General features: G+C 39.3%; 1 protein-coding gene and 1 non-coding gene across 16 annotated transcripts in view; one reads left to right on the top strand and one right to left on the bottom strand.

Annotated features, from left to right (window-relative positions):
* Positions 1 to 23,764, top strand: part of KIF1B (kinesin family member 1B) — a 136,072-nt gene that overhangs the window by 1,331 nt on the left and 110,977 nt on the right. For all 15 annotated transcript variants that reach the window (XM_028513750.2, XM_036025287.1, XM_036025297.1 and 12 more), the window contains exon 2: positions 13,511 to 13,694. In XM_028513750.2, coding sequence (XP_028369551.1) covers positions 13,589 to 13,694 — 106 coding nt within the window. In that variant the 5' untranslated portion in view covers positions 13,511 to 13,588. The remainder of the gene's footprint in view (positions 1 to 13,510; positions 13,695 to 23,764) is intronic.
* On the bottom strand, positions 15,331 to 15,438 carry LOC114498263. The gene has a single exon (XR_003684703.1). It is a non-coding gene; the product is annotated as a U6 spliceosomal RNA (small nuclear RNA).

The following is a 23,764-nucleotide window of genomic DNA, read 5'->3' on the forward strand; positions in this document are numbered from 1 at the left end:
CCGTGGACCGGGATGGGGCCTCCGTCGATGGCCCTGGATGGGCAGGTTCTCCGGGCAGCTCAGCCTCCGGTGATTGGTCGGCCGGAATATCCTGACAGTGGGGGAGGCCGGCAGCAGCATTTCTGAGGGCGCAGGTTGTCATCTTTGTGGAATTTCGAGGTGGCTGAAATTAGAGTGTCAACAGATCCCTCGCTCCCTGTTCTCGGCAGCTGTTGTGTCGACATGGAACATTTTGCTTTGTGTCACATCTAGATGGGTCTGTCTGAGCCTGGCGAAGGTGTGGTGCTTGCATCTGAGTAGCTCTTAAGTGACATGGTGGATGTTTGATTTAAAGGCTGGCGTTCTATCTGCGTAGCTTAGTCATAGTGAAATCTTAGCTCAAGTTCTTTAAGAAGTGAGCTGATGCTCTCTAATGAACTTGGCCTGGCTGTTGGGTTATGGGACGGTTGTTAATGTCCTGTTTAGGGTGGGACATGAGGCTTGCACACGTGCTGGGCGTTGTGAAGCAGATCTGGAGATGATCACCGACCGCATTCGGGGTGAGCCTGTGGGTGGGTTTCTTCCCACGCCCTAGATGTGGACGGGGACGGGAGCGTGGCATGCCTTCTTTGTGTCCCTTGCTTTCATTCGGAGTCCATTTCTTCATGCAGGAACTCCTATAACTTCTTAAGTTGAAAAATTTTTTAAATTTCAGATGAGGTTTTCTAAGAAAAATCGTAACACTATATTTTATTATTAAGCTTCCTTTTAAAAACATGGATGAATCAGAAATGGCTTCAACAGAAATTAATTTTTATTAATATAAGAGAAGTACAGAATGTCTGTTTTAAAATTCCACGCCCCAATTAAGAAATACTTTTAAGTATTAAATTTTTACAGTTACTTTATTAGTTTAAAAAAAAGTCTGAAGAATTGTGGTTAAATATATTTGCAGCATTCGTTAAAATCAGACCCAATTGTGGATCTGATTTGGAGGCAAGGTTTTATGAATCTGTGCGGCTCTGCCCTGATGAATGTTTTTCCAAAGTTTATCCAATTAAGTACAGCTTCTAAGGCTTAAAAACAAACTGTTTTTCCTTTTCAGACCAGATGTGAATGCAGTTTTCCTTTCTCTCTCTCTTTCCTACTTTGAATTTGTGCAGGGAATAAACTCCCAAGGAGAACGCTAACAGAGTGTCTCCGCAGCCAAAGCTCTTTCTAGCCCATTTCCCTGCTGTCCGCTTGTCCTGGGTGCAAAGTAAAGGACAACAATGGGCCCCTGCCTGCGTTCGGTAAACCCCTTTCCAGGCTGCTAATCACAGCAGGTCTCTTCCAGGCCCAGGCGGATCCCTTTGGTCTTGTAAGCTGATAGGATATAATTTCAGAAGACTCTGAAGTGAGAGGTATAGCATGTCTGCCTCATGTAGTTCTCTTTGAAAGATGGCCTAATTGGAACATGTGCTGGTGGGTTTCTGGAGTCCATAAAAGAATGTGAATAAATATCAATACATGTAGAACTTATTTGCATGCAGCTCATTAGCATGGAAGAGAAATGCAACCGATGTAAGTGTGGTAGGAAAAAAAAACTACAGAAGGTGCCTTGGACCTCTCTCTGACTTTTTGGTTAATGGTCCAATGATTCATTTATGCTCACCTTTATGACATTCATTACTAATTAATTGAGAGTGCACATGGAGATTTAATTCTTTACCTTCAAGGACCTTACAGTTTACCGTTTGTAAAGATATAGTAAGATAAGGTGATTCCACCTTTTTTCTGTTTCAGTGCAATTTAGGGTGCTGCTGCCTGTGCCATGGTGGTCTCCATGATGTTCAGTCGGAGCCTTTCTGCTTATAATACTCATTATCTAATACTCAGTTGGTACTTCTGATTGTTTTGTGGTTGTTTGTGTATATATTTTAAGTCATAAGATTGTAAATAATGGGTTTTACAATATTTTTAATGATATCACATTATCTTTACCAAAGCATATCATTAATCTACAAAGGGGGACCGCCCAAAACCCAGAATTTATTTATTAAAAATCGTATATTTATTCTTACATGTTGAAACTTCAGTCATCTTCAAAGTACTCTCCTTTTGAGGCAATATACCTATTGAGACTTTTTTTTTAAAGGTTTTGTTTATTTTTACAGAGAAGGGAAGGGAGGGAGAAAGGAGAGAAACATCAGTGTGTGGTTGCCTCTTACGTGCCCCTCCTTGGGGACCTGGCCTGCAACCCAGGCATGTGCCCTGACTGGGAGTCAAACCAGTGACCCTTTGGTTTATAGGGCCATGCTCAATCCACTGAGCTATACCAGCAAGGGCTATGGAGGCATTTTTACCACTGCTCAAAACAGTGTTTGAACTTGTAGATTTTGATGCCTTTTAGTGCTTCTGCAGGTTTTTTGTTTCACCCCCTCCACATAGGCAAAACATTTCCCTTTGAGGACTTTTTTTGTCCGGGGAAGCAAAAAATAGTTGCTCGTGGTGAGCTCCAGTGAACAGGGAGGGTGGGGCACGGGGCTGGGGGGGGTCATACTGTGTTTGGGTCAAAAACTGCTGAACACGCAGCGCAGTGTGTGCAGGCGTGCTTGTAAATCACCCATCATGAAGTGGGCAGGTGTGTTGGAAGAGGTCTCAAAAATAATTTGCCGAAGCTGAATGCAGCCTCTCACAACAACACCAGCTGGTGCACTGATCCAGATGGGTCCCTAGAACACTCACCTGGTGGGGGAAGCCTGAACTATTGTACAAGGGGCCCACCCTCTAAAAGATAATTCCGGTTTTGTTGGGTCCCCCCTCGTACACCATCCTTTACTATTGCTCTGCTTGATGACTTTGATGCTTGCCTTAGTTCTCCTGTCCATCTGAATTTCTGACATCATCTTGTCAGGTTTTAAGGACTGTATACATAATAACAACATTAATGATAGAACAGCTTACTCATATCAAGCTCTTTCTATGTGCCAGAGTCTTTTCTAAGCACCTTATACGTATTCACTAATTTTGTCTTTACAACAACCATATGAGATAGATACTGTTATCCCCATTTCACAGACGAAGAAGCTGAAACAGAGGTTGTCTCCCTCAGGTCACTGAAAGTAGTAAGTAACCAACCATGGTGCTGAGCTTACTTTGTAACTACCCTTAACCTTAAAAGTCCCTTGACTTCTGCCCAAGCAAACGTTGGTTTCATTCTGTTCCAGTAACTCAGTATTTTGGCAACATCTTTTAACACGTCATCACCCTCAGATCTACTGAAGATCTTGAATTTGTCTTCAGATCTTAAACTCGGATAATTTATAGCTCTCGCTTTTGTAGTCTCTTTCTGTGTATGCTTCCAGCTCAAGTCTCCTGGACGATCAGCCTTTTCTGGATTTTAACTTCTTTGTCTTTCTTTTCTCTACTGTAACTTCTGGGGTGTACTGCTTCAGTTATTGTCTTCTAGCATTTGCAGTTTTTAATTATTCTTTATTATTCTGCAAGACCCACTATGCCGATGCCAGCCTTCCATCATTTCTATCCGTATCCTCCATTTTCAGTCTGTGTCCTGGAGAAGCGTCACACAGTCCTGGGGCTAGTGCATGATCAGGGTACAGGCTTAGGTCTGCCTTGAGTCTGTCCTGGGGATCTGCTGAAGCAGTTCTGCGCAGTTTTCTCCCCTTTCTCCACAGTGGCATTTCTAAAACCTGACCACTTTGTGCTCAAGCCTCCCCTCTGCCCCATGCTTGGCATAAAATCTTACCTGCCGCCTCATAGGGGAAAAAAAGGCATGAACTCTGTTTCCCCTCCATTTACTTGCAAACTTCTCTGTCTTCTTTCTTACCCTCTTTCCTCTAGTGTTAGAGGAAAGGTTACCCTCCCTGACTTCAGCTAATCCCTTGGCCTGTTGCCTGAATATTACTGCCTTCTAATTTTAGGGACTTACTGTACTGGTTACTCCTCTTTCCCCTTCTCACTCACTGTTTCCCCACAGTTCCTTGAATACAGCATGTACATTTCCACCTTAGGGCCTTTGCTCTGACTCTTCTTCTGCTTGGAACACTCTTCCCCTGAAATCTGCCTGGCTAACTCCTTCACTTCCTCCAAGTCTCACCGCCTCAACAGGCCTGCCGTCACCTCATTTGTTGTGCACCTGCACAGCACTCCTCCCCACCGCGCTCCAGCTCTCCCTGACTTTGCTACAGTTTATCTCCCACGTTATGCTTATTGCCATTCTGTAGAACTTGCTATTTCAATGTCCTCTCTCCCCCTATGGCAAGGATGTTTATCTGTTTTGTTCATTGGTTTATCTCAGACTTCTAGAGCTGCTTGTTGGGTAGTAGGTACTGAATAAATAGTTGAATAAAGTACAGAAACTTGGGGGATGTAGGGAGAGAAAAATCCCTCCTCATTTCTGTGCACGTCTAATTGTCTCTCTTCTGCACCTCACAGCCAGGTTCTAGAAGCAGCAAGGATACCTGCATTTCTACTTCCTTGCCTCCAAATTACTCCCCAAACCGCCACAGACTGGTCCACTTCACTGACACGCCTTTGCTCAGGCGTCCAGACCTTTATTGCTGAAAACGGGCACCCTCACACCTTTGCAGTATTCAGTTGAACTTGCATCTGCTGGTGTTTTGGGTGGGGCTAGTTTCAGTCTCTTGGGGCCCCTCACTTGGCCACTCATGTGGCTGTCAAATTCATTCAACACAAATTTTTGTATAACTTTATTTGTATTAAAGACTTACTTTGTTTTTAGGAACCAGAGTTTTGAGTACGTACCATATTTCCGATGTTAAAGAACAGAATAATTATTATAGGAATGTTTTCTTTAGAACTTACACCTCTTACTGCTTATAAAAAGGATTTGAACAGCTTACTGCAAATACCATATATACAGCGAGGCTGTCAAAATACGGATAAGAAATAAAAATCTGTATAACAGGAAAAAGTAAATATATACAACTTGCCACAATTTATATAATGTGGTTATTATAATTTAGTTGTGAAACTTTTTGTATACAAGATAAAAAGGAAAGATACATTGTATAATTTTTATTCCAGCAAAAGAAAGCCTAATGGTTTGTCAAGAGACACTTTTTTTTTTTTTGGTAATAAATTCTTAAGGAATTTTAAAAGAAAAATGTTATAATCATTTTGATATAAGGATGTATATACTAAATATTTCCAACAGAACTTTAAGTTAAAGGAAGAAATGTTCTTCCAAGACCATTTTTGAAAGAGCAATTCACCTGCTTTCCAAAATGAGAATACAACATTAAAATATAAAATCTTTTCTGTGAAGGATATGACTAATGTTCAGGTATGTAACTTTATATAAAGATAAATCTGAGTATCCCAGCAGAAAACTCATTATTTAATCCTGGCGAGAGCCTAGAGTACTTCTGTTCTATGTTGTTAGATAAACAAAAACATACCTATTAAACCTGGGGTACTGATTTATCATGTGGCAAGACTGACACATTGTTGACACATAGAAAAGTCTGATCTGCATTCTTGCCCAGATAGTTGGGTGTAGTCAGGGGCATATTTCAGAAAGAATCTTGACTCATACCAGATTTTAGTTCACTTTAACCTGGAGTAGGTGTTGTCATCCATTCTGACAATAAAAGAATTTTTTTTATGTTGAGTTTAGAGAGAGAGGAAGAGGGAGAGAAAGAAACATCAATTTGTTGCTCCACTTATTTTGCATTCATTGGTTACTCCTATGTGCGCTGACCGGAGATAGAACTACAACCTTGGCATATTGGGATGACGCTCTGACCAATCGAGCTACCCGGCCAGGACCTAGAGAAACATCTGTGTAGGGATTTGAGAAGCAGGGTTCCCAGTAGAACTGCCAAAATAAAATTATAGGATGTAGCTTTAGATATTAGAACAAATTAACTATCCAAACTTTGAGAGAAAAGAAAAAACGAAAAAAATCATTCTCATTTAGAATAGTTTATTTTAAGCCATAGGAGCTGTTGTTTTCTTGATGCACTTCTTGGTTTAATGCGAATAAAACCACGTCATCAGCGAAAAGGAGGATCTTTGATTTCTTAATTGTAGTCGTAGGACATGTGTCTAATAAATCCAAAGGTTGTATCAGGTTATTTTACATAGTAATTAAAGAAAACAGTTGGCGAGCCTGACAACTACTTTAGCCCCTACATGAGGTTGAAAATCTGATCTTTCAGGAGACTCTCCCTGTGCAGTCTGATTCTTGGCATTGAGTTGGAATGCAGAAAGAAGCTTTTCTGACATGCGATCCATTTTAAGCTTTCACAGCTTGGCTCATAGCTGATTTTTATCTATAGAGTCAGAAACCAAGAATAGGCAGGTAATTCATATGCAAAAAAAAATTCTTCCATTTTGAAAGGGACCATTTTATCAGGATATCCATTGGTCAGTGACACAGGGTCCTAAAACCTGCTTGGTCCTCATGGAAAATATTAGATGGAGAGATGCGGGACTTACACTAACAAGGACATTTTCATAGCATCTCAAAATGGCCTTACTAGCTGCAGATGTTTGCTTTCAGGTAACCATTCTTTAAGTTATAGCTTATTCTTTAAAGTATAATTCAGTGGGAAAGATGATCTTTTAAATAGGCTGCTTATAGATACTGTAAATGTGCTGCTGTGTAGCAAATTGTGTGAATATTGATTTTTAAAAGACTGTTTCTTGGTTAAATTTTATTTTCACTTGTGACGAAAGTACTAAGTATCAGTGTATGAGAATTAAGTGAACTACTGACATCATAGGGTAGAATGAAATAAAGAGGAAAAATGGGGTATCAACACTGTTTTTAGGGAGCAAAGAGAAAGAAGGTATGACTTTTGGCTCAGAAACGGGGGCATTAAGGAATGCATGAATTAATGTTTCCTGCTTCATGGTGACATTTGACCTTGTTCTCGAAAGATACGGACTTATCTAATAGGTTAAGGAGGAAGATTGGGCTCCAGGAATTGCATGTTTGGCGTTGTAGGAGGGTGAGCAGTGGAGAAGGCTGAAGTTGGGCAGTGAAAACGGAGACTGGGGAAGAAGGTTGAATTGTGGAGGCCCTTGAATTTTTAGTTTATTTTCTGAGGCTGTGGAAACCAATTGAAAGTATGTGGGACATGTAATGAGCTCTGTTTTAGGAATGTAATCCTGGCTATTTTCTATTGAAAAGGGGTATGACCAAAACAAGTTAACCAGAGCTGGTATTATTTTGTTCTTGTCTGTTCTCTTTGCTGAAACGTCAATTTGAGAATGCCTTCCCCTTAGGCTCCTAATAATCCAGGGTACCTCTGAAGACCAGTGACAATTGCATGAGATAAACAAAACAAAACAACAACAACTGGGCAGACATTTAGAACAATGAAAATGAATTAGACCTAAATGTTTTTATTTTTATTAAATGTTTATCCCATTATTGTTAGTGAATGCTTTTGGGATCTTGCTCCATTTCGCTTTCCTAAGGCTTCTAATTGTATGTCGTAAGGAAGGAAAACTGGTCAGAGCAACAGTCTAGAACTGAGGCTAAGTGATTCGTGGTGTGTATGGTTGACTTTCCTGCCTGCCTTTCTTCTTTTGGCTTTTCAAAACCTGGAAAATGTATTTTTATGCTATTTTTCTGTAACTTTTTTTTTAGATTTTATTAATTATTTTTAGACAGAGGAGAAGGGATGGAGAAAGAGAGGGAGGGAAAAAACAATGTGTGGTTGTCTCCCGTGTGCCCCCAACTGGGGACCTGGCCTGCAACCCAGGCTTGTGCCCTGACTGGGAATCCAACCAGCAACCCTTTGGTTTGCCGGCCAGCACTTAATCCACTGAGCCACACCAGCCAGGGCTATAACTTCTTTAAAATATTCTGTAAATTATTGTTTCTCACCAGAGTTTTTAAAAAAATTATTTATTCTTAGAGAGGGATGAAGGGAGAGAGAAAGAGAGGGAGAGAAACATTTATTGGTTGCCTCTTGTAGGCACCCTGCCCGGCAGTGGAACCTGTGAGCCAGGCCTGTGCTCTGACCCAGGATCAAACTGGTGACCTTTTGCTTTGTGGGAAGAAGCCCAACCAGCTGAGCCACGCTGGTCAGGGCTCTCACTGGAATTTAAACTTAATTTCAGATTTATATAATTGGTCATTAAAAAAGAAGGATCAGGGAGTTTTGGAGTTGTAATCCTTTGATGAACATCTCTATTTTAAAAGAGATACTGTTTCCAGTGGTAGGGAAGTAACAAAGTAACACTTTCTATTGTCCACTTAGCTGTGGTTTCCTATTATTGCATAAAATTTTAACTCACTGGAGATGGTTGCAGTTTTACTACAGGACAGTCAGTCAGAAAAAATCTATTTAGGTTTAGATTGTTTTGGGAAAGTAATTTTAAAGTGTACATATCACATCCAAAATAGAATGACTTACTACCTTTTTTAATTAGGAAGAAATTTGAAATTAATTTTATTCTTTTTCCTGGCTATGTTGGAAGAACTTTTTATAAAAGATTTTTTTTTTGTTTATATTTAGAGAGATGGGAAGGGAGGGAGGAAAAGTGGGAGAGAAACATCAGTGTGAGAGAGAAACATTGATCTGTTGCCTGTTGTATGCGCCCTGACTATGACCGAATCTACAACCCAGACATGTGCCCTGACTGGGAATTGAACCAGCGACCCCTTTCTCTTTGCGGATGATGCCCAACCAACTGAACCATACTAGTCAGAGCAAACAACTTTCTTACTCTGTCATCACTCTGTTGACTCACAATAACTAGAAATTCAACTAAAATAATATTAATTTAACTATTATATTTAAGACCCTGTGATGTAGGAGATTAGAAATATGACTAAGATTCTGTTCTTGTCCTTAAGGAACTTCGTATCCACAGTAGAGATCAGAAAAGTAACTTACTCTGCTTCTGGTAGGGTCTGTGAATTTAAAAATATTAAAAGGAGAAGAAGCATTTGCATTTGGTTGGAAGAGCAGGGAGAATCTATGAAGGCTTTAGAGATGTAGCATCTGAGAAGGTCCCAGAAAAATAATTGAATTTTGACAGAACAGGAGAAGAGGGAGCTCACAATGGGTAGAAGGAATGTCGGAACAAAGGCATAGGGACAGGAAAACATGAGAGCTTTCAGGAAACCCTCTGGTGGGTGGATGTTGAGGAATGTGGTTGGAAGGCAGTGTTTTGTGGGCTAATAAAAACGGGTGGTTTATGTCGCAGAACACATTGAATGCTGCTGCAGGGAGTTTTGTCACTGCTTGGTAGACAGTAGAGAAGCTGTGAGGATTTAAATGGATAATCGTAAGAACAGACCTGTACTTCAGGAAAATGAGTCTAGCGATATTGTGTAGTGTGGATGAAATTGGTGAAAATGGTAGTATTGTGTAGTACCGTTGCGTAAGAAGATTAACGGTCTTGGGTGAGAAGTATCGAGGTCCTAAAAGGGATAGTGATGGTAGAAATAAGAGATTTTATAGGTAGAAGCCATGGAATTTGGATGGATAGGGGAAGCAAGCTGTTTGACCTGTGTGGGAATGGGAGAGTGGTGAGAACATGGAAAGAAATAGAAGAGGAGGAAGAGCCGCTGCTGTTTGGGGGAGGTGGAGAGACGCCTTGACTTCGGCTGTGTCAGGTTGAACGAAATGCTGGCGGGACAGTGAGGCAGAGGAGCCAAACAGTACATTGAAAAGTATATGTATGGAGACATGAGATATTAAAGGTGTTAGTGTTTTGCTTCCCAGTTGCAAATGCGTAATGCTGTACATCTAAAACCTAGCTCTGTTGTTTGCTTGCATGGCAGTCAGCAGTGTTCCACATTTTGGTGGGCCATGGATAGAACACAAAAGAAAGTTTTGATTTTTTCAGTTTAAATATCTATAATATTCAGCAATTGTTGACATTTTGGCACACTTGTTTCTTCTGTCTTCCCCTAACAAATTCCTTCATATCATCTGATACCCAGTCTATGTTCAGACTTCTGTGAATATCTAAAGAATGTCTTTTTACAGATTTTCTTGATTAAAAAAATCATTGCATTTGTTTGGTAACTAACATAAGTCTCTTTTATTATTACCCCCCCCCCCCAATTATGCTATTTATTTGACGAAACTGGGTGACTGTACAGTTTTCCATATTCTGGGTTTGGCCGGCTAATTGCATCTCTCAGGTGTCCTTTAAATTGTTTCTTGGCTCCATGTATGTCCTGTAAACTGGGAGTTAATCTGAAGCTTGAGTCTGTTCAGTATTTTTTTAAGTGTGTGGGATAAGAATACTTAAACGGTGGTGCTGTGTGTCCTGTTGTGGCACGTCAGGAGGCACAAGCTTCCTAGGTGTACCACTTTTAATAATGTTAAATTTGATTCGGATGTTGTCAGCCTAATCCATGCACTGTAATAACCCCACATCAACGAACCTTCCATCTAAGACTGTGTTAGCAACTAATGGTGATTGTTGCAGAGAGCCTTCCTATCATTGGAGCTGGAAAATGGTGATATTCTAATTCTGTCATGTCTTCTGTGTTTATGATTGGCTGAAATTTTTCTGTAAAGAAGAACTTGCCCACATTGACTCTTTAGCTAGTCAGGAATATAGTTTATACAGGACATACAAATTGGACATGTGCTCATTTCTTTTGTGTTATTTGCTGATCTTCAGGGTAATGAGTTTTTAAAAAACTATCATCATGAACTCATGAATTTATGTATTTGATGTCTTTCAATCTATTTGCTGTATGCATGTATGTATGTGTGCGTTTTTATATTTTAATTATCCCACCTTTGGCCAGTAGGAGCCCCTTTAAGTTGGCATTGTGTCCTTTTGCCACGAACAACACAAGATAGAATGCAGTCATGTAAAATGATAGCAATGTTCTCAAACTGTGTTTGGGGCTATGAATGCTCCAGGAAATGCCAGTGATTCCTGGGATGTTTGGGTAGTCATTTTGGAAGAGGTAAGACTGGAGCCGGGCTATCAAAGAGAGGAGAAAGTGAAAATTCATTTGACTTTTCATTTGGAAATGGAAGTTGGAGTAATTGTCAGGAGGTGTGGAAGGACACGGGAGAGGAAAGGAGCTTGACTAGAACGAAGGCAAGAGTGCCTTGCCTTTGGTCTCGATTTCGTAAGCACTTGGGGATGAGAGAAAGCTCTCCAGCTTGGAAGTGAAATGGAAAGGTATGCTTTGGAAAGGCTAGTATTATTGCAGCAGGGTTAAGCAGTTGCGTAAGGCACGTTCCCAGCTGGAGATTTACAACAACAGAATCTTTGGGAAAGGAAACAAATCAAGAACCCATACCTGGAGCCTATCTCAAAACTGGCCAGTACCAGGCTGGGGAGTACAGCCTCATTTGCTTTTCTTTTTTTAAAAATTAAATTTATTGGGGTGACAGTGGTTAATAACATCATAAATTTCAGGTGTACAACTTTATAATACAACGTTTATATGTTTTATTGTATGTTCATCATCCAAACTCTGGTCTCCTCCTATCACCACATACCTTTCAAAAGGCCATCATGTGATTCTGTTTTATCAACCCGAATTAAAGTTAAAAGCTTAAAAGGTAGTAAGGACATAGATGGGGATAATGGCAGGGGGAGTGAGAGGAAGGAAGAGATACGAAATGCGAATTTGTTTTTAAAGTTTTCCTATGGCATTTCATTAATAATGTTAACACTAATAGAAGGATTCAGGGAGAAGGGAACAAAGATAACTCTTAAAGATTTGTGGTATAGGGCGAGATAGAAATAGGAGATTGGCAGGAATTGCTAGTTTGGGGACGAAAGTAATGGGACATGTGGAGTGTTGAGATGATGGCTGTGTATCAGTGAACTGTAGGGCTTCTCTCCTCTCTGCATGCTTCATGCACGCTCTCTTGGCAGAGTGCTGTGCTCACCCAGGACTGCTGGCCATGTGTATTGACTGGGAGGGTTAAAAACGCTAAGCTTTCATTTGATAAATGTGATCACAATAAATGGTGGATATGTTTTTAGAAAGCACCATCCGCTTACTGGAAATAAAGTGGGAAAGGGTCTAGAAGAATATTGCAGATATAAAGAGATCAATATCAATAAATATTGTAATCATTTGAAACAAAAACAAAAAATCACTAAACCAGGCAAAGGAGTCGAACAGTTTTTACTGTTGGGAAATATAATTTATTCATTCTTTCAGTAAACATTTATTTACTCCTTCTTTCATCAGGCATTGTTCTAAGTGCTGGCAAATAAGCTCTCTGACCATTCTGGTCTGGTGGTGGTGTGAGAGAGACAGACAGTAGACATGTTTCAAAAAACAAGAATTTCAAATAGTGGTGATGCTGTTGAGGAAATAAAGAGAGTAGCTTTTGGTTTTTTATTTATTTATGCTTTATCTTGTGGAAGACATTTGCAGTTGTGCAACTGGAAGTTAGCATTCCTAATCTCTGCTTAATTATGTGGGAAATAATTGGTCTAAGTTCTTTTTTATTGTTAGAAAATATTTTATTTATTTCTTAGATTGATGGTAAAGGAGGGAGAAAGAAAGGGAGAGAAACATTGATGTGTGGGAGAAATATCAATCGGTTGCCTCTTTGCATGCCACCAACTGGGGACCTGGCCTGCAACCCAGGCTTGTGTGCCCTGATCAGGAATTGAACTGACCTTTTGGTTCACAGGCCAATGCTCAATCCACTGAGCCACACCAGCCAGAACAGGTTTAAGTTTTATTTGGGTTGGGTTGTCTGATAATTGAACTTAAAAGTGTTTTTCTTTTCTTTTTTTTTTTTGTTTTGAAGATGTTTGTGTAATAGAGTACAGATTGAGATCTGCTTTTTCTTGTGGAAATTACTTATGTGGGTTCTTTTCATAGAATAGCATTCTTTTGTTCTGTTGGGAGGGAAACGTCCTCTGAAAAATGTTCACATTTTTTCCCGTGGCTTCATTCAGTAGTAAAATGTAGTGATTTGATCCTGCGCTTCAGAGGATAGAACCTGGGTTTGGAATCTTCTCTGATGTTTTGTACAGGATGGTCGATAGGGTCAAATGAGATACAGATGAAAGGGATCATCCAAGTTAAAGGAATCTCTGATTACTTAGAAGTAATCTAAGTAACCTCTATACTTAGAAGTTAAAGGAGCTAACTAGAACTCTTCGTCTTTTACTGTTTAAGAATATATTATATAACTGAATGTTTCAACATGTAGTTAAAGTATAGAAAGTTCAGTGCACTTCTATAAAGTAAGTTGTTTTTGCAGATGTGAATTTACTTGTATAAGGAGCTCTAACAAATAAAGCTTTGTATTTTTCATCTGTTACTGAAGATTGATTTGGAAAAATAGGGCAAAATAAGATACCTGTTACTTGGGAATTATATTTTTTATTACTATGTTTAGGGACTATATATGGTAAAGGGGTAATGGAGTAAGAAAACAAATTTCGGTCAAAATTTTCTATTTTATAGATTTACAGGGAGGAAAAAATGAGATTTTTAGAAATGAAAGCAGAACTAGTACTAAGATATAAGAGCTCTAATGCTCACGTTAGCACAAGCTTTCTTTAATTCTAATTTCTATGGATTTTTTTAAAGGAAACTTGAACATAAATTCAAAAGAAGACTGATTCTTTCTTTCTGGACTGCACATATATAACAAGACCATCGATCAGAATGTCGGGAGCCTCGGTGAAGGTGGCTGTCCGTGTGCGGCCCTTCAATTCTCGAGAGACCAGCAAGGAGTCCAAGTGCATCATTCAGATGCAGGGCAACTCGACTAGTAAGTGCATGTCGTTTTCTCTCAGTTACATCTCCCTCTCCCATCCTTCCTCCTTGCCCTTCTCGCTGTGATCAGAATAAATGAACATTTGGGTATTACTATGTTGAACTTTGCTCTTTTGAACAGCTCATTAAATGCTTCCCGACATGGTATTTTCTCTACCAAATTTAAATATGGACTATTTATTTTATTTTGTTCTTTACAATTGAGGAATCACTGGAGAACTGAATTAATTAGCTAGTGAATTAGGTTGAAATCTTAATGATAATAGAGGTGTAAGCAGTGATTTTTACTAAATGATGACATGAAATATACCTGTTGAGGTGCCAAGATTATTTTTCTTTTTTGATTTTAAATAGCATTTGAGCTTACCAAGATAGTCTTAAAACTCTTAATAATAGTTCATCAAGATGAGTTGAACAATAGATGTAGCTATAATATATGGCTATAGCTTTGTGAAAAAGCAGAAGAATTGTAGATTCTTCAGACACAGGTTAATGGTGAATAGTTGGGGAAACCGTGCTGATCTCACCTGTCTGTGGGCCACTTGACAGTGTTCTGTGTAGAAGATTCTACCAGTGGGAAATAGAGTTATATACAGGGCAGGACACAGGTAGGTTTATAGTTGTTTGTATGGATAATAATAATTAAGAAATATGCAAGAATAAAATCTGTTTTGGTGTACTCATAACTGTAAACCTACTTTTGCCCAACCCTATATACTTAAGATATATAATATGATGTTTTGATACATGTATACATTATGAAATGATCACCACAACCAAACTAATTAATATATGCATCACTTCTCGTAGTTAATATTCTGTGTGTATGTGGTGAGAACACTTGAGGTCTACTGTAGTCACCATGCTGCACATTAGGTTTTCAGAATTTATTCATCTTATAACGGCAAGTTTATGTCCTTGGATCAGTATCTTCTCCCTCCCACCGCCCTTCCCCAGCTTCTGGTCACCACCGTTCTATGTTACTATGAGCTGGACTTTTTTTTTGTGATTCCTCATGTATAACTTTGAACTTTCTGTTGCTTATACACTTCCCTGAACTTGGTAAATAGGACTAGTAATGATCTATCTTTCAAAAAATATTTAAAAGTAGGAGTCTAAACTGGTGATACCATTGTTTGTAATTTACATTTGTTTGTCAGTTGTGCCAGTGATTCTGTGATTATATCCTATGAATAACTGTAAAAGAAAAAAGAGATGTAAACTTCAGTATTGAACTAAAAACTTTATTGTTTCCTTTTTATTGAATATATTGGGGTGACACTAGGTAACACAGTTATACAGGTTTCAGGTGCACAGTTCTATAATATAACATCTGTACACTGTATTGTGTGCTCACCACCCCGGTCAAGTCTCTGTCCATCACCGTTTATCCCCCCAGACCCTCCTCCGCCTTCCCCCACTCCCCTGAATTGTACACTTTAAACGGGTGAACTTCATGGTATGTAAATAAAAGTTCACGGTTTGTATTTCAATAAAATTGTTTAAAAGGAAAGTCAATATTGATTATTAGCTCCTTTTTTAAAGTTTGAGCTAGGCTTAAAATTGAACTAGAAAACAAATGTTTGTATTCTTAAATGTCACTCATTTAAGCTATGTTATTGTGCTTTATTTTAAGCCTTAAGTTTTACACTGTATTTAACTAAGCTTTGCACAGGGGCCATACAAATCTTCTCTATATTGTTCCAGTTTTAGTATATGTGCTGCTGAAACGGGCGCACTGAATCCTGATTATTGAACCGTTTATTTCTCTCTGAAAAAATACATTTACTTATAACATAGTTTGGAGGCATTTTTGGCTATTGGAATTGCCTCTAAATATAATGGTATATATCACAAGTTTTTTTAAAAGGTGGACTTTAGGAAATTCTGGGTCAGGAGCTAGAATTGATTTCAAAGATTTTATTAATTAATTAACTTTTTTAGAGAGTGGGGAAGGGAAGAAGAAAGAAAGGAAGAGAAACATCAGTGTGAGAGAAATATCTATCAGTTGCTTCTCACTGCAACACCCCACCCCCCTCACCCAGGGACCAAACCTGCAACCCGGGCCTGTGCCCTCCCTGACCAGGAATTGAAAAGATGACCTTTTGCTTTGTGGGATAATGCTCGAGGAGTTAGAATAGATTTTTTTAAAAACTACTCTTTTCTGATATGTTTTGCATGTTGTACTATCCAGGAGAAATCTCCAGTGTCACAGAGTGGTTTTTCATTAATGGCTGGGGGTATCTGTTGCTACTTTCCTTATAGGGTAGAAACTTTTAAGTAGAAAATGAGTATTAAAAGGCCATATCCATGAAATGTAAAAAATCAGTTTACCATATAATAAAAATAGAAAATTTTGTTAGTGTTAAGTAATGATGCTGTTTTTTCTAGATGACAAATCATTTTAGACTGATGACATCTTCAGTTGGTTGAAAGGTTATATTCATTGTCAGGGTCAAACAACATTATCTTAATTTCCCCCAATTGTGATTTATTTTGTGAATATGTAGTATATTCATTACATAGTATGAAATTCAATAGGTACAAAGTATGTGGTGCTTCCTCTCACCTCATCACATAGTCGGCCATTTTCCTCTCTCCAGAAACGACTTACGTGAGATTTCTTCCCAGAGGTAGTTAAGCAGCAACATCTTTTTCTAAGATTAGTGATACAGTGTAGTAGTGGCTTTATTTTCCAGCCTTGACTGCACTGAATGTTTTAAATACCTGAATAATACAATTCACACGGATAACTTGTAAAATTTGTTTCCTGTGAGATTTTAGCATGAAATACTATCTATAATAAGTTAATAGGGTTTCTTTATTAGCAGGTGTCTGTGTATGTATAATGGAATGCTAGTACCAAATATACTATGAAAAAAAGTAATCCATTGATTGTCTAAAAGAATTAAACTATAACTCTTAAGAGTATGTAGTAAAATTAAAACATTTTCTTTAGTTCTGGATAGTTATAAGAAATGGGTATGAGTTTAGGTCTGCTTGACTTTCTGATTTTGCTATTTAATCAGATGGATTAAAATTCATTAAGAGATTATTGATGGCTAGTAAAAAAAAGGTGTTAAAATCTCATTGCTTTTAAGATACATAGCTTTTTGATCCTATTTTCATTGTATTTAAAATAATGTCACTTTGGAAGGGAAAAGTAAAATTGCCCAAATAATGATACTCACTCTGGATGAAGGATTTAAGACGATTTCACTTATGGTAGATAGCAAATTGAAGAAGAAAATAAGATTCCTAGTTGAATACCTTTATAAGATGGGGCCGTAAAATTTAGAATTTGTAAGGATATAAGTTTTATTCAACCGTTCTTGCTTATATCCCACCAAAAATCTCCAGAACTACTGAAAATATTGAAATGTCTTTTGATAAAATATTGAAGAAGAAATTCCTGGTTTTTATTAAAAGTAAAAATGATTTAGTGATTAATTAGGCCTGGGTATATTGTACGAGTCCCATGAAGACTCACCTGTGGCCCGCCCTAAGCACAGCTCTGAACTACCCGTTGTTTTCCCATCACATTTAGTCCAAAACTTTTCTGTACCAAAGGCTGAGTGGCCATGCTCTGTCTGCCTTGTCCTCTCTGCCTGGCCCTTTCTGGATTCCTTTCCTTCCTCTTTTGAGAGTCTACTGTAATGTGTTCTCTAGGGATTACAGAGTTGTATGTACATAAACCCTGCCCTTGGGGAGTTATCAGTTTGTGGTAGGAGAGACAAGGCATACTAAAATAACCTCAGTACAGTGTAAAAGTGATCAAAGTGATACTTGCCATTGAACAAGGTTTTTAAAAAGTACAGATGTGAGTTTGGCAAAGGGCACACGTAACATTCATTGACGATAGGGCATTTCTGATAGAATTTAAACTAAACATCCAGTACATTTGGGGAAAATTTCAGAATTGGAGCTTATTAGAACTTACTAGTGTTATGACTGGATATTGGTACTCCTGACCCTCATCTGGCTCCAACAGGTTGCCCCTTGCACCTACATGTTCAGCAAGAGAAAGTTGACTTTTAAATTTGCATTAGTCTACTGAAACAAACATCCTCATTAGCTGAATCAGCTTTGGGGAAAGGAGGGCCGTGTTCTAGCTAACTGCCTACTTTGTCATGCCTCAGAGGGCTTCGGGTAATTTTGGTTCCTTTGAAAGGTGTTTGTTCTTGGAAAGGCAGTTATCTACTTGTATCAGAGACTTTTTCCTCTAGGATTTTTGGCATTTTCTTTTTGTTCTATTGTTTTCTATCTCTGTTTTTTTTTTTTTTTTAATTTTATATGGCAGTTTATTAGTAATTTGACTAATATGTAATCCAAATAATTTTTAAGTGAGATAGTTTAAGTGAGCCACTTGCTATGTTTAGAAAGTATTACTGGTTTATTTTGCCTTAAAAAAAAAAACAAAAACAATGGACTTAAGATTGGCAGACAACATTCATTTTAAACCTCAAATTGTTGGAAAAAAATGAGATAAATCTGCGATAGCCACAGGTGTTCACTGTATTAAAAGACTTCTGCGGGGACAAGCTGGCCTGGCCTGCTGCTCGGAGGGAGTACAGCTGATTGCAGACGGAATGCAGTGGAATGTTCCTGCCATAAGATCTCTTGAAAAAGTACAAGAGGGTGAAAGATGCTTTAGGGAACATGCCAGATCTGAAAACTGAGTGGTAGCAGTTTTATTTAAGCACTTTCTGGTCTCAGAGGAAATATTTTCCATGGCACAGATAAATGTTACTGCCTTGACATTTCTGAGACCCAAGCGCACACACAAATGGCTTTGTTTAATAATATCCCATAATATTCCAAGTTTCTCCCACTTTGGAATAATTTTTTATTGTCTTGTTACCTCCTTACCTCAGCCTTCTACTCCATTTTGATGAATTTTTGTTGTTTCTATTCGGTTAGTATTTTGTTTTCTAGTCTTGTCAGTCTTTATTTTTTTTTTTCTTCTGTCATTAGTATTACCTAATTCTCACTTGCATTTTAGTTTGGATTTCTTTTTCTAGGGTCTATGTATAGACCTCTGAGTGTCTGTCAAGATGAGAACACCTTGAAATTGTATGCAAAATGTGTCTTACTCATTTTCCTAGGGAGGGAGTAATCACTTTTACATTTTTAGAGAGATTTGCATCCCCAAAAAAGGATAAGAGGCACTAGCCTTGAATCAGAATGAGGTTTCCTTGGTAGGCCAGGGCTTACCCTTTTTTAGAACTGTAAGATGCACCCCCAGTTGGGAGGAAGAGGTGGGTGCGTCTTATAGTCCAAATGTAGCGTACCTGGCTTGCTGTTTGGGGGGGGCGGCAGTGGTGGAGTGGGGTCACAGGTTATTAAATATTTTACCACATTTTTTTTTTTACTTCAAAAAATTTTTTCCTATTTTCCTCCTCTAAAACCTAGATGTGTCTTATGGCCCTAAAATATGGTAATTAGTTAGATCAGACAAAGATGTAAACTTCAGCCCTGGCTGGCGTAGCTCAGTGGATTGAGCGCAGGCTGGGAACCAAAGTGTCCCAGGTTCGATTCCCAGCCAGGGTACATTCCTGGGTTGCAGGCCATAACCCCCAGCAACCGCACATTGATGTCTCTCTCTCTCTCTCTCTCTCTCTCTCTCTCTCTCTCTCTCTCTCTCTCGCTCTCCCTCTCTCTCTCTCTCTCTCCCCCTCCCTCCCTTCCCTCTCTAAAAATAAATAAATAAAAAAATCTTAAAAAAAAAAAAAAGATGTAAACTTCATAACATAGCATCCAAAGCACATCACAGTGTGGCTGGAGAAAAGGATAACCCAGCTCTTTTTACCTACTATTTGTCCACCTCCACGCTATGAGCTCTGACCTGTGAGATGGAGTGTCTGGTTTCTTTTAACTTGCCCCTTGTTGGGATTCATTCTGTGAACTGTGAGATAACGCATGCCCAATCATATTTCTCTCTGTAATCTCTACCAGTGTGGTGCATTTTTCTGGGACTCACTAAGAATGCTGAAGATTTGGGCATTTAAACTCCTAACAGCACTAGTTTTTTGAAAGTTGTTTTGGAGAGAGAGAGAGAAGCATCAACTTGCTGTTCCACTGTTTATGGGGTCACTGTCGATTCTTTCATATGCACTGACGGGGGAGGGAACCTCCAACCTTAGCATGCCGGGATGGCACTCTGACCAACGGAGCCACCCACCCAGGGCAGCATTCATAAGAAACCCACACCAGCAGCAACTCAGTATCCATCAGCAAAGGACTGGATAAATAAATTGTGCTCCATTTATATTTATTCAGTAAGCATAGGCTGAGAGGCCACCAGGTTCTCAGAGAGTTTTTAGTGTTGTCTTAGAAGTAAATAATAAAAGCAGTGTGAGGTCTGGGAATGAAGGCATTGAGGAGAGACGTCTAAGTAATTGAGGGGTAGGACAGGAAAGGTGGGAATGTCTGGAAAGTCCTTTTTCGTCTTGGCAGAACAGAAGACTGTGGCCAGAGTTAGCAGAAGCTACCTAAATGAGGAAATGATTTCACTACATTTACTGTTTCCCTGTGACATTGTTCTGGTCTCACAGCCGAGTTCCTTTTGTAACTGAATAAACTGGAGGAGGCAGAATGGATGCAGGGAAAAACAAAGCAGCTTTTACTTTTTAAATTGCCTTTTAGTGGAGGGGACAAGCATGATAAGTAATTATCAACAACAAAAATAATGAGCACTTAAGCCAGGCCAGGCACAAATAGAAATGTACAGATTTTAACTCATTTAATCCTCACAATAGCCCTGTGGCAAGTACTCTTCTCCATGCACAGGCAGGTGGCAGAGACCGACTAGCTTGGCTGGGGCCGCACGCCCCAGAGTTTGGAGAGCTAGAAAACAGACGGCTGCCCGGCTCCAGAGCCCTCGCCTGCAGCCTCTGTGCCCTACACAGTGCCTCTCACTACAGCTATTGTTGTACTGTTCTGAGTAGTAATACTGAATGTCCGTGTCTGATTTAACTGCGAGGTTAAAATTTATTTTAATGTTCTTTCTTGATGGAGGGAAATTATGAATAAAAAGGATATTAATATTAGTTCAGACAGCTTTGTTCCACTTAGATTAAACGAGAACTAGGTCTTCCAAATGGTCTCCTTTCAAATCATTCAAAATGTGCTTAGGCCCTGGCCGGATAGGATAGCTCAGTTGGTTAGAGCATTGTCCCAACGCACCAAGGTTGGGGGTTCAATCCCTGGGCAGGACACATACAAGAGTTGACCAGTGAATGCATAAATAAGTGGGACAGCAAATCCACGTTTCTCTCCCCACCCCCTTACTCTCTCTCTCTCTGTTTCTCTGTCTCTAAAATCAGTCAATATATATTTTTTAAAAATTTGCTTAGGAAGAGCAGAATTGTTGTTAACTGAGAGTTTACTGTTTAGTTTTGCCTGCATATTTATTTTATTCCCAGTTAATGACATTGTGACACTACAGAGTTGGTGATTTTTCTTCCTATTGTATGTTTCTTTTTAATACAAAGAGACTGAGTATACAGTGAATACATATAGTACATTTATTCTGTTGATAAGATTTGGAGTCTAAGTTTGTTATTTTAAATTAATTAAGCAATGTTATGAATGTAGGTTGTTTTCTCAAATCTACCTTATGGCAATATGCTTTATTTACCACTTTAATATATTTCTGGAAATACATTATTTTGAGTAGGGATGGGACTGTTTATGGAAACCCATGTTATGGTTTTGGAATATAAAGTGTGTACAAAATACTTTTATTGTGTACCATTTTTCTTAATTTTGGGCATAAGAAGCTTTTGGAAAAGCAAATTTGTGCTGAAGATGTCACTGGGATCTAGTGTTGCCACACTGACGTCTTAATTGTAGTTGTAGGCAAAATCTTTAGTAGTTTGCCAACAACAGTATAATTACTACATAGAGACTTTGGGATATTAAACAAAATTATTCTGTAGACTAAAAGGCTTTTTAGTACAAATTTTGTTTTGACTGCCTTGTTTTCTAGAGCTTAGTAATTAAAACATTATTTCTGCATCTGTATGCTGAAATAACAATGTGAGAAAGAAGGCAAGGAAAAAGGGGTAAAATTAAGGGACTTAATGGATTTTGTAAGGGTAATTTTGACTTGACGAGAGACTCCAAGAAAGAGAAGATGGTCTTGTGGTTTATCAGTAAACTAAAACCTGTGGGACAGCTGTGACAGTCGTTTTAAAGACATTTTCATTTGTCTTGGCTAAGGGTCTTCAAGTAAGCCTTTGCGTGGAAGATGCTGTCCTGTTCTTCACTCTTCAGCTTTCCTAGGGTAACAGCAGCTACAGCATGAGGAACGGAGCGTTTGAAGATAAGAGGGGAAAGGTGTGGGGAGAGGATCAATGTGGGATCCTCTTCCTTTGGACTTGGGGAAAGATGCATTAAGATCTTCAGTTTTCCGGTTGCCTTTTTGATTTATGAAGGGGAACTTAAGAAAACAGCCTTGAAACTAGACAAGATCCGAGTAGTGACAAGGGGCCAAGGCCCGGAGGTGAGGGTGAGCGGAGCAAGTCAGGAAGCAGCCTGAACAAAGGCTCTTTCCTCCGTGGAGCCAGAAGATGGTTGTGGTAGTAAGCATTGTAATAGCAGTAGCAAACATAGCGTGACTTCCTCCTCGAAACATTTCTGTCTCTTGGCGCTTAGGACCCCGTGCCCTCCTGATTGATTGCCTTCCTCACTCACAGGCCATTCTCTGTTCTTCCACGCCTCGAGTGTGAACAGGAACCAGGACTGTGCCTCTGCTCTTTGAGCATTTCCCTGTCTCCAGAGAGGGGAGACTGCCTAAGTGAGTTCATCCAGGCTCAAGGCTTTAAATGTCATTGAGATGGTGATGACTCCCAAATTCATTTCTCCAGCCTGGACCTCGCTATAGAACTGCAGACTTGCCTGGCCAGCTGTTAGCTTAGCTCTACTTGAAAGCCTTAGAAGTACTTCAACTAAACTATTTTTTTCCCTTCCTGCCACCTAAAGTGGTTGTTCCTTCCTTCTTACTCATTATTTTAGTTTTTGTGATAAAAAATACTGGAGTCCCTCTTGCCTCTTCTCTTTTCTTTAATAGGCCACTCATAATTCAACAGTAAGTCCTGTCATTTCTGCCTTCACAAAGCTATTTTGAATCCAGCTACTTTCTACCATTTCTACTCCAGTCTAAGTCGTTATTGCAGTAGCCTCCTGTCTCTTTGTTCGCACCCATTCCTGTGTGGTAGTCCGGCATGTTTTGGAAATGTGAATTAGATTATGTTACCCCTTCTGCGTAAAATCTTTCCTTGGCTTTCTGTTGCTTTTGGAATAAAATTAAAAATCCTCACTTTGGCCACAAGGACCCACAGAATTTGACCGCTGGCTCGCTATCTGATTTCACATCTCATCATCGTTTACCCCTCTGGTTACATTGGTGGTCTTGCCTATCCCTTAAATGTCATTCAGATCCCTGCTCAACTACCATCTTCTGAGAGGTGGCAGCCTGTCCGCTCTCATCTGAAATAACCACCCCCATTGCCCTTCCCCGGGCGGCTTAGTCGGAGCATTGTCCAATGCACCAAAAGGTTGCGGGTCCAGTCCCTGGTTAGGGCACATGCCTAGGTTCAGGTCCGATCCCCCATTGGGGCATGTGCAGGAAGCAGCCTATGGGCATTTCTCACATTGATATCTGTCTGTCTGTCTCTCAAGTTAGGCACTGTTATTATTGTACCTATTTACAAAGGAGATAATTGAGACTTACAGAGTTTATGTGCCCAAGTTATAGATGAACCCTATAATAATACTGAATACTTAGGATGGATTTAGATAAAACCTCTACAGCATTCTATTTTCTTCATTGCTAAAGCCTTAGAAAATGTCTTCTTGAAATATTTTCTAGATCAACTCAAATTTTGATTATTGAATATCTGGTCAAATTGGAAGACAGAATTCAGGTTTGGATCAAGAGACACAATACTTTTGATACAGGAATGAACGTTCTCTCTCCCTATTCCCACAAATGGCACATATGGTGACTTGCGGACTCCTGGTGCCACACGCAGCTCTCCGGTCTCACACGGAAGGCAAACG

The sequence above is a fragment of the Phyllostomus discolor genome, chromosome 5 (assembly GCF_004126475.2).
Source record: "Phyllostomus discolor isolate MPI-MPIP mPhyDis1 chromosome 5, mPhyDis1.pri.v3, whole genome shotgun sequence".
In the NCBI taxonomy this organism is placed as follows: domain Eukaryota; kingdom Metazoa; phylum Chordata; class Mammalia; order Chiroptera; family Phyllostomidae; genus Phyllostomus; species Phyllostomus discolor.